The following is a 10,262-nucleotide window of genomic DNA, read 5'->3' on the forward strand; positions in this document are numbered from 1 at the left end:
CTACCGTACAACGAAATTGTCAGCCTACCAAAGCTACCAATCGATGCTGTCTGTTAGTCGGACGGAGCACGTGACTCACCAATTTTCTCAACGTGCACGTGAGGTTACGACCACCTTAAGTATTTTTTTTTAAAAATTATTTGTGTATTCCCATTTTTTGTCAATCACACTTTCATTATAATTTTTATTTATTAAAATGTATGATAAAATAAATGATAAGAGTGTAATTAATAAAAAATTGAGTGAGGTTTGTTTGGATAGTGAACTTATTCCAAATAATATTTCGATTGCATCATAAACACATTTTTCAACTCATCTTTTTATATTCCCAACCACCTTTTTATCTCACATACATCACATGATAAAAAAGTGTTACAGTAATTATTCCAAATAATATTCCAAATAATACCCTATCCAAACAAACCCAAGCGAAATATTTTCCTTATTTTATCATAAGATTATTGTTACATCATCCTCTCATGACATGACCAAATTTACCATTCACTTCAAGGACATGGAAAATAGTAGTAGTAATTGATTTCATCTCCAATCCCAATTTTGAAAGTTTGACTTAATTCGCAGCCCAATAAATGTTCTAAAACTTGCTTCCTTTTTTTTTTTGGGTGTGAATTCGAAGCTCTAACAATGCGTTTGGATTTAAGAATATTTCCAAAAAACTTTTTTATATATATTATAACACATTAATGTAAATGTTTGTGAGATGAAAATGTTATTGAAAAAAAATTATTTATAGAATTTCTAATTTTTATTAACAAATAATACCTATCCAAACATGTTGATGTTAGTTAACAATTTTAAATTTGGTTAACTAAACAAATTCCAATAAATTCATTCTTTTCATAATTCTATTGGATCACTTAAAAAATCGTCTAATATGAAAGACATTAAAATATACGAAAATTTACTTATAAGTTATAGTAATATCATAGATACTGTAATTTTAAAATTTACATTCATACATACATAAAATCAAGCTCTAAAATCATTAGTTTAGGGTTTTAAAAATTCACTAATTTTATACTTTGGCAAACACGGAGGCAGCATCCGACCAGAAGCTTTACCTAAAGGCCAAGCCGGTCATTTGACGCAAACCACCTTCAAAAGGCTCAAATCCTTCAATTGAAAAAAAAGAAAAAAAGCGGAGACTGTGGAAGCCGATTATAGCGTGTGCAGATACCTCAGAGGCTCACACCTCAGCCAGCAGGAGCTGCTGCCCTTTTCCACTGTGGCCCCCAGCCCCACGGACAACAAGATGCACTCCTCTTTTACTTTTCCGCTCCTCTAAGTCGCCGTCACCAACCCCAAGCCCAGCCCCCGCCTCCGATAAAACCCCACACAACTCATACGCAATAGTAACCATTTCTTCAGTATCTTGTCCCCATTGCCGATGGGTGCGTTGGTTCGTCTAGCCTTCGTCCGGAGTACATCTTACCACAAATAAAGCAGGCTAGTAGGGAAACCGTATCGAATAATATTCCGGTGATGCTCAGTGCACTATGTGCTCGCCCTAAATCTTGGCTATTCACTACTTTATTCTTGTCTCATGCCCACAGCTCGGCAGCGGCTCTTGTTCACAATCGGCTCATTGGCAGCCCTCTTTTGAAATCCGTAGTGGTTGCCAACGCCGATCAAAGGAGACACCACTCCAGTAGTTGTCGTCTCGTCGACACCTCCGCTCAGGGTGGCGCTGCGTCTATATGGCATGCAATCCTTCCCGCCGGTGACGGGGATTTGGATCTCCACCGAACCAAGAGGAATGTGTTCGTCCACCACCACGATGAATTGATGAATAAAGGTGAAGGCTCGTGGAATGTGGCTTGGGATGCCAGGCCGGCGCGCTGGCTTCACAATCGTGATTCTGCGTGGTTATTGTTTGGAGTTTGCGCTTGCTTAGCCGCGCCCCCATTGCCGCTGTTAGCGGATTCATCTGAGTTCGTCGATGGGGAAACGGATGAATTCAGACATGAAGCAGCAGCAATGACCGTTGTAGAAAATCGAAAGTGTGCCAACTTTAGAGTTACAGGTATTTTAGTTGGAGCGGCTAATTTTTAGTTATATAAAGTTTGATGAAGTTTGAATAGATGATATTAATTTGAGATTAATTTTCCATTATATGCAATCCAGATTACGTATTCTATTACAACTCTTATCACTTTTAGAGTTACACGTATTTTAGTTGGAGAAGCTGATTTCTAGTTATATGGAGTTTGATCAGATTAATTTTCGATTATATGCAATCCATATTTCGAACTCTGATGACAAATCTAGCATTACTCCATCACTGTTGTTTGTTGTTGCTGTGATGGAATGATTGTAATGGATTAATTTTCGATTATATGCAATCCAGATTTTGAATTCCGAGCTGTGATCACCAACTTTATTACTACTCTATCATCGGAAGAATAGAAATCCGTTTTTTGTTGTAATGCAATGATTGTGATGGAATGATTGCATGGAGACAGGGGTGCCAGCAGATGGGAGATGTCTGTTTAGAGCAATAGCTCACGTGGCATGGTTGAGAAAAGGGGAGAGTGTTCCTGATGAAAACCGCCAAAGGGAACTCGCTGATGAATTAAGAGCTCTGGTATAATCTAACAGCTTCATTTCTTTATGTTTCTTTATTTTGCTGAATTTACCTTTGCTTTTGAACAATTTGCTGAATTTTTTTCTCCGGGCCATAGGTTGTTGAGGAGTTGTTAAAGAGGCGAAAAGATGCAGAATGGTGAGTGTTCTTAAGTTTTTTAATTATTATTTAGTTATGTATGGAGAGTTTGGATGCTATGCTTGTGTGATATATTTTGGTGCTGTTCTTAAGGTTTATTGAAGGAGATTTTGATGCATATGTGGAAAGAATTGAAAAACCTTATGTATGGGGCGGGGAACCAGAATTGCTAATGGCTTCTCATGTTCTCAAGTGAGTGCTTTTTCACTTTATCTCTTTTCATAGTCTTAATTTTTGCTCATACTGTTTTACCGCTTGCTTTGGTTGCCTTATTCTTCGTATCCAACTTTGGTCTTTGGTCTTTGGTCTTTGGTGGTTGGTAGGGTGTTTGTAACATTTGAGCATTAAGAGCAACAAATTTAGAACTAGTAGGAGTAGGTAAACTCGTAAAGTTGGTTGGTGATTATTAAAGACTGTGTGGCTAGTTGTTTTCTTTTCTAAATACCTATTTAGGAATTATGGCAAAAGGAAAGCTAATTTTGACTAAGTGACTGTTCATCTACGCCAAGATTGTCTATATTTTTGAGTTCAGTATAGTGCAAGGACCATTTCATGTGAAAGATTTGTGGATATCTTTTCTTGCAACACAGGGCATATATGCTTTGTTGATATTGTAGCATGATAGGTTTTTAAATACTCAAATTTCTTGTGGATTATTGAAATTTTACTCTCTCTTTATCATCACAGGGCGCCAATTTCTGTGTTTATGATTGATAGAAGCTCTGGTAATTTAATAAATATAGCAAAGTATGGTGAAGAGTATAAGAAAGATGAAGAGAGTCCAATTAACATTCTATTTCATGGATATGGACATTATGACATAGTGGATGTTGTCTCTGAAGGTTACCAGAAAGTAGAAGGAGGATATCAGAGAGTAGAAGCAGCCTAGAAGCTTGACATAAAACATACAATAAAGTCTTTCACATATTTATCAAGAATAAAGAATATATTTCCCGCAAGTGTTCCAAAAATTCTTTCGGGATACAAGGAAAAGATGCTTCTATCCATCTCCTACCCATCTCTTCAAGCCCATGCTGAAATGACTTTATTCAAGCATTAGAATTATTTTCAATTTTGTAGATTCTGTAGTCTATTTGTTTTCTCTTACTTTCAATTGTTATTGAGCAAACGTTAACAATTTCCGAGTGCAACTGTCTGAGCAAACATGGAATGCTATCTACTTAAACATGTGGGAATTTTGAAGTTACCATCTGTTTTAATATGCTAAACCAACTGATCATTCGTACTAGCTGGCATGTTACTCTTTGACTGGTAAACAAGAGAGTGTATTTCGTTACTTGCTGTTTTAAACCACTAAATAACTGGCAGCATGCCAGCGATGAGAAAATCTTAAGTTGAGATCAGAGGGTTGGTTTTGTCATTAACCTTATAGAACCGTTTTTGCTTTGTTTAGCTTCTGATTGATTTTTGTTTTCCCAGTAGTTATTAGCACACAGTATAAAATTGCTCGAATGGAAAATGTAAGGTATCCGTGCATCATCTGAGTGCAAGCAGTAACGCTAATCTCTTGGGGTGAAGATCTTAAACTTGACTTCAAAATCTCTTGAGTTACGAACTGATCCCAATTGCCATTTGTAAATCAGTATCCTAGAAACTGGAAACTCAGGGCATGTCACCTGTGCAATGGGGGGGGAGTTACATTTGGTCCCTCACGTTTTGTGTTACTACTTAATTAGTATTTATTTTGGTTTTTGGGGCCTTCGTGGGCGAGTGAGCACTTCCATGCTGCCTACCTTTCTTAAATCATTGTCATTGAACAGTCTGAATATCGAAAGATTAGAATGACCTCTTTAAGTGATGAAATATTCCCAAATTAGGTGGGGGCATATTCTCTTTCGCTTCTGACGTGCTGCTTATCCTATTTAAAAACCTTGGAATCTTTCTTTTCCTTCATTTTAAAAACCTTAAGATGCTATCTATACGAGCGCTTTTACTCGTCTGAATGAACCTCGAGGCAATCGCAAATTTGCAATCAGTAAAAAAATGTACTTTCTGGATGCCATTTGCTGGGAATCGGTATTATTCGCACTTCTATTTTAGCTTCTTGCATTTTAATTCACTCCATAAACGAACAATGTACCTCCAAGGAGGGCAAGAGACTAATTTAGGAGCGCAAATATCACTTCCCTATTTGCTTCCCTGAAGTTAAAATTTGATGATACAATTTATCACATATAACCAGTGCGGTTTCGAACCAAAAATCATAAAGGCAAGCGGCACTTTCCACGATTTTGCTGACACAATATGCTTCATTGAAATTATAATAAGTAAACACCTATAGTAGCAGCTTCTCAATTTTCCCTATTAACATGTTTCCTCTTCCTTCTGTTTCAAGAATGAGGAGCAAGAGAGACAGAGAGGGTACCATACCAAGTTTAGCGAATTAGCGTTCAATTGCAGTACATTTCTTTAGACGGCCAAAGTGAATAAGTAATGGCGATTGTGATTTTATAATCCAGGTCTATTAGCATGTTGCATGGGAAAGTGCGGATAAAGTATTCTCTGGAAATGCTCGTTGACAACATAAAAGAACTAAGCAGCCACTATTATTTGACTTGAGAAGCTGAAAAATAATAGTAGTAAAATGGTACAGATGTGTCCTTTGGACAATCCAAAAGATTCTTTCCCAGGCTGCAAGAGTTTTAGTAAGAACTAGGGACAAAGATGCCAACGTACCCGAATCCTGCTGTGAAAAATGCCGTTGATTGAAGGAAAAGGTATATAAAGAAGTGGCTCTTTCCAAAAGCCACATCATAACACCCACAAAAGAATAGGTAAAACCCAACAAAGAGCTCCAAAAGATGTAATCTGCAAATTCAACCACAATATAAAACTTGAATCCATGTCGTATTTTGAATAGAAAGCTATGTTGCATAGAAAAGAAAAGGAAAGAAATAGTCAATCAATCTTTCGTCCACTTTTATCACTAAACAATTCATGCGAATGGTAGACTATTTTTCAATTCATGATGCTGACAATACATGAAAGTTATATATGATGTTTTTCCTTTTGTATTGTTGCCTAGAGTATAGTTTTGTGCGATGAAGAGTTGTACCTGTCTCCCATCCTGAAACGAGGCTTCTTGGGAACTTTAGAGCCCAACTTCGTCTGTAGGACATGTCCCAATTTTTCCGTGACAATCCACTCGTTAACTCTCCCTGCCTCAAGTAGACCTATGAATGTGGCCTTGGTTCGATGCAGAGACATTACGTTTTCAAAGAGGATCCAGAAAATTACTAGGTGGAATGATCTGCAGAGCATAACGCAGCAAAAACATGTTACCGTATATGGCATTATTAATTAAAGAACTAAGATTCTTCAGGCATGCAGAATAAAGAGAGAGAGAGGGAGAGACCTTGGTGTCCCGACTGCATTCAGAAGGGTAATTACAGACGGAATATAAACAGCTCCCCAGACCGGAACTTGTACTTCGGGAATCACAATAGTTGCAGGCAGGACAACGCAGTAGAAGATGAACGTGACCATATGTGCTACTATCTTCCGAACAAAGAAGAAACTGTATATTAGATAAAACTTCTTCCATGGAGAGACTTTCTGCATTAACGGAACATGAATTGTCAAGAGTGGCGTTGATTTTTAATCATCATTCTCATCCCTAAATGAAGATAAAAACAGTTGCCTTAACCTTGCATCTAACTATTTCCATAGCCATTTTCCTGAACAGATTAGCAGGACCGCAGGACCATCGATGTTGCTGGTGCCGGTATGCTTTGAAAGTACTTGGCAATTCATTCTTCACCTGATTGGGAACCGCACAAACAGAATATCAGGCACCCTATAATGCAAAATTTAAGGGAATTTGGGTTTTGATCTTTACATAATGGACGAGCCAAATTAGTCTGTTGCAGTTTACACTTCAAACGTACGGTCCATTTTTTTTTTTGAACTGTACCTCGACTTCACCAACATACACAAATTTCCAGCCTTTGAGACTGGCTCGGATAGCCAGGTCCATATCCTCCACAGTTGTTCTGTCCTTCCACCCTCCAGCTTCATTAAGTGCTGAAATTCGCCATACGCCAGCGGTTCCTACATGACGATCAAATGTTCGAGATTGTAAAATAGATTAACACATTAATGTTAGAGCTAGAACTCGAGAAATTTTTCTCGGGAGATCCTACCATTAAAACCAAAAAAAGAGTAAGTGCGGGATCCAACTTCTTGCTCCACAATGAAATGGTAATTAAGAGACATCTCTTGCATTCTTGTCATCAAGCATTCATCAGAATTCACTGCAATTAAAGCCAGAAATTTATAGTTACAGTTTAGGAAGTCGACGAGTTGAAACTTCAATCTACAGCTTAAATTGAAGGGCAACTGAGTGTAATCTGCAGAATCAAAGGAAGCTACCGAATTTCCAACGGGTTTGAACCAGAGCTAACTCAGGATTATGCACGAGAAAAGGAATGGTACGACGCAAGAAATTATGCTCAGGTTGAAAATCAGCATCAAAGATGGCGACATAGTCACATAGCTTCACATAGCTATGCTTCATTCCTTCCCTAAGAGCACCAGCTTTATAGCCGTTGCGGTTCTCTCTAATCTCATACTTTATGTTTATGCCTTTGCTTGCCCATCTCTTGCACTCTTGCTCCTTTAAGGCCTGTAATTTTCAATTAACCCAAGTCCATCTCAATTTGGAGCAGAAAAAAAAGAATAAGAATTTGGGTAGACCTGGTCTACTAGACCTAGCGGATCAAATTTCGCCACATATTCATTGTGTAGGTTGGTAAGATAGTGTGCTAAATTCTGAGCTATTGGGTCTACGGATGGGGCCCATAAACTGGGTCTACCCTACTAGTTTTTGCCAAAAAAAAGAACCTCAAAGTTTCCGAAGCGTATTTGATGATTAAATGCTATGCAAAGCTGATGGGTTTTCAAAATTGGTAGTATTTTGGGGACCTGTGGCATGAATCCAATATAAAACACAAAAAAACCAGGATGCTGATCGAGCTAAAAAATAGCAAAAGTAATATCTAAATGATCGAAGTGAGTATCTTTATTGGAAACATTAAATGGCAAAACAAAGAAGGGTAAAGTCATACTATTAGTTTTTTTTTTTTTCTAAAAAGAACAAAGAAAAAGAAAAAGAAAAAGTTGTATACCTTTATTAGTGAGGTGATTAAAAACCAGTTTTCAGGTATTCGATTGGCGATGCATGAAAAAAAGTTTTTCCGGTGGACTTTTTGGAATTTCAGTGTAAAAGTGGAATTCTTGTTAGTTGCAGCTACTATTTTAAAAGAGGAACACATTTTAACATTTCTATCTCTCGCATAATCAAGGAAGTAGAGTGAACCTCGGAAGTTCCACTTTGACATCTTTTTCTTTTATCTCTCAGATAATCCTCTCTGAGATAGATTTGTTCCTTCGAAGTTTTTCAAAAATTTAGTGTTGCACTCCTCTATTTATATTTAGCCTACTGCTACCCCGGAAAGCTACATTTTTTACGTCCTCATATATTCAGAGAAATTATTTGATTGATAAAAGTTGGTTTTGCAGGTTGTTGAACCTTGATAGCAGGATCCGTTGAATCATCAAGAACTTGAATTATGATTCGATCAGTCGGCCATGATAAGCCGCAAGCAGCACCAATTGACAGCTGATACACCTAAACGTAAAACAAATGTTGCAGCACTCAAGAATATGATGAGCATTATAATAAACACGTCTGATAAATAATGCATCAAAATTGCTAATTATATAGTAGCATTCACGAAGTTATAAGATAAAAAAAAAGAGCAGTACCTCTTTTTCATTGCACATTGGAATTTGCACTAAAACCATGGGGTAGCCTAAATTTCCCATCTCCAAATCTTCCTTCATTGGCTCCCATTTGTACTTCTTCTCGGGTTTCCACCTGAATATCTTTATCAAAACTACGACAATTCCCATATAAACTCTTTCCACGAATAACAGTATCGACATTGTCAGGCACAAAAAGACCATCATTTTCAAAAATGGCACCAACAATGGTGCTTTCGCCTGCTGCCATAGACATCCAAGAAGGCCGGTAACATCACCCGGGCCACCCTGGAAGGCCTCAGGTGGAATCACAGCCCCGGATGAAAGGCTCTCCATTTCTTGATCTTATTTTGTAAATAGCCAATAATAGTCCGCTGGAAGATTAAGCAGAGGCAGCAGCAGTAGTATCGCACTACTGCAAAGTCAGTTAAGCTGACACCGGAGCAGTGCAGCACTTGGAATATATAAAGAAGTGCGATATCTAATGCACGTGCTTTTTGATCGAGTGTTGCTTCGCGAGAACAACACGAATGTGCAAAGGCAATTCTTGCTTCGGTTTGGGAAACCTTTGATTTTTGCTTCGGAGTTACTCCATGCCAGATGGTGATAGCTAGCAGTTTTATCAAAATCTTGCAGGTTAGAAAGCAGGGTCAAAAGCATATAAAGATGTATAGCATAATCAATGGAAGGATCAAATCAAACATGAAAAGCTTTAGCTTAGTTGGTTCTTTTAAACAATAATGCTTCATGATAGGCTTAAATAGAACCTAATGTTCATGGTGCAGCAGAAGGCTAAATGAAAAAAGGGAGGAGGGGGCGGGGGGCTTTCATAGACTAACAAAATCTCGATTCTTAGTCAAATTTGCCACCTTTTACTTCATTCCCTGGTCTATTAGCTTTCCCAGAGAACTTTAAGAACAGCCATTAGTATCAGAGCCACAGTATGGGGTTTATGTTATTATTTATATATTAACACAATTGGTCGAAAGTAACCACTGGCTCTCATACCAGCAGCACCCGTGATCAATTCCTACGTACTACCTCGTTGGGTATCTGGGGAAAGGCTCTGCGTAGCCGAAAGGCTGTAATACCTCCCAGTAAAAAATAAAATTACTGGCTCAAATGGCACCAGTAATTGTACCATTTGTTGGCAAGTCAGAAGCATATTAATATGATACTATAAGAGTTTATTGGAGGCTTATCATGAGTTCCCTGGCCAACATTAATCCCAATGATCTTTTTTAATGATAACTCTCCAAAAAGAGTCGATAAAACTACTTAACACAGTACGATGATAAGTAGTAGTTTAACCATCACTTTCAACCTCTTAGTTAATTTGGAGAATACATTTGTTTGGGCGTACGGTGTTTACTTCTAAAGTACATTCATTAGTTTCTTTTTTTTTTTGTTCCTTTTCTTTGTGTGTGTGTGTGTGTGTGGGGGGGGGGGGGGGGGGGGGGGGGGGGGGAGCGGAGTATACGTACTTGAAATTTTTATAAGAGCGTTACTAGTTTCTAATCTTCTTTTGATAGAATTGTTCTCAACAAATGGAGCAAACTTACAAATGAAAGGAGTGTGTTGCAAGTTTTATCAACTCACTAGTGCTAAGTAGTTAAACAATTAAAAAGACAAGTTGCTAATAATTTCAATTCTTTTCTATTTTAGGCAAATTTAAAATTTTTATCTTCTTTGGATTGCAATTTTTTTGAGCTTTACAGGGTTTTTGTATAAAACT

At 37.7% G+C, this 10,262-nt stretch overlaps 2 protein-coding genes across 2 annotated transcripts; one reads left to right on the plus strand and one right to left on the minus strand.

Moving 5' to 3' along the window:
• Positions 1-1,175: 1,175 nt before the first annotated feature.
• Positions 1,176-3,950, plus strand: LOC113761862 (OTU domain-containing protein At3g57810-like). Its single transcript, XM_027305021.1, has 5 exons — positions 1,176-2,044; positions 2,484-2,605; positions 2,703-2,743; positions 2,837-2,935; positions 3,431-3,950. Exons 1-5 carry the CDS (start codon positions 1,504-1,506, stop codon positions 3,630-3,632), a joined length of 1,005 nt encoding a protein of 334 aa, XP_027160822.1. The 5' UTR covers positions 1,176-1,503; the 3' UTR covers positions 3,633-3,950.
• A 1,329-nt stretch (positions 3,951-5,279) lies between these two features.
• LOC113761465 (glucomannan 4-beta-mannosyltransferase 9-like) lies at positions 5,280-8,916 on the minus strand. Its single transcript, XM_027304465.1, has 9 exons — positions 8,531-8,916; positions 8,295-8,393; positions 7,136-7,388; positions 6,907-7,017; positions 6,678-6,814; positions 6,411-6,524; positions 6,120-6,319; positions 5,820-6,014; positions 5,280-5,572 (listed from the first exon to the last, which is right to left on the minus strand). Exons 1-9 carry the CDS (start codon positions 8,861-8,863, stop codon positions 5,407-5,409), a joined length of 1,608 nt encoding a protein of 535 aa, XP_027160266.1. The 5' UTR covers positions 8,864-8,916; the 3' UTR covers positions 5,280-5,406.
• Between the last annotated feature and the right edge of the window lie 1,346 nt (positions 8,917-10,262).

Source organism: Coffea eugenioides, chromosome 2 (assembly GCF_003713205.1).
Source record: "Coffea eugenioides isolate CCC68of chromosome 2, Ceug_1.0, whole genome shotgun sequence".
Classification (NCBI taxonomy): domain Eukaryota; kingdom Viridiplantae; phylum Streptophyta; class Magnoliopsida; order Gentianales; family Rubiaceae; genus Coffea; species Coffea eugenioides.

Bases quoted from the DNA above. Each gene is read 5' to 3' on its own strand.
- LOC113761465 (XM_027304465.1), bottom strand. From the start codon at position 8,863: ATGGAGAGCCTTTCATCCGGGGCTGTGATTCCACCTGAGGCCTTCCAG. The intron at 6,320-6,410 runs GTTAAGGCAACT...CCGTTAATGCAG, and splicing joins TGGAAATAGTTAGATGCAAG to AAAGTCTCTCCATGGAAGAA. The intron at 6,015-6,119 runs GTCTCTCCCTCT...TATGCTCTGCAG, and splicing joins AATGCAGTCGGGACACCAAG to ATCATTCCACCTAGTAATTT.
- LOC113761862 (XM_027305021.1), top strand. From the start codon at position 1,504: ATGCTCAGTGCACTATGTGCTCGCCCTAAATCTTGGCTATTCACTACT. The intron at 2,045-2,483 runs GTATTTTAGTTG...GCATGGAGACAG, and splicing joins TGCCAACTTTAGAGTTACAG to GGGTGCCAGCAGATGGGAGA. The intron at 2,936-3,430 runs GTGAGTGCTTTT...TTATCATCACAG, and splicing joins ATGGCTTCTCATGTTCTCAA to GGCGCCAATTTCTGTGTTTA.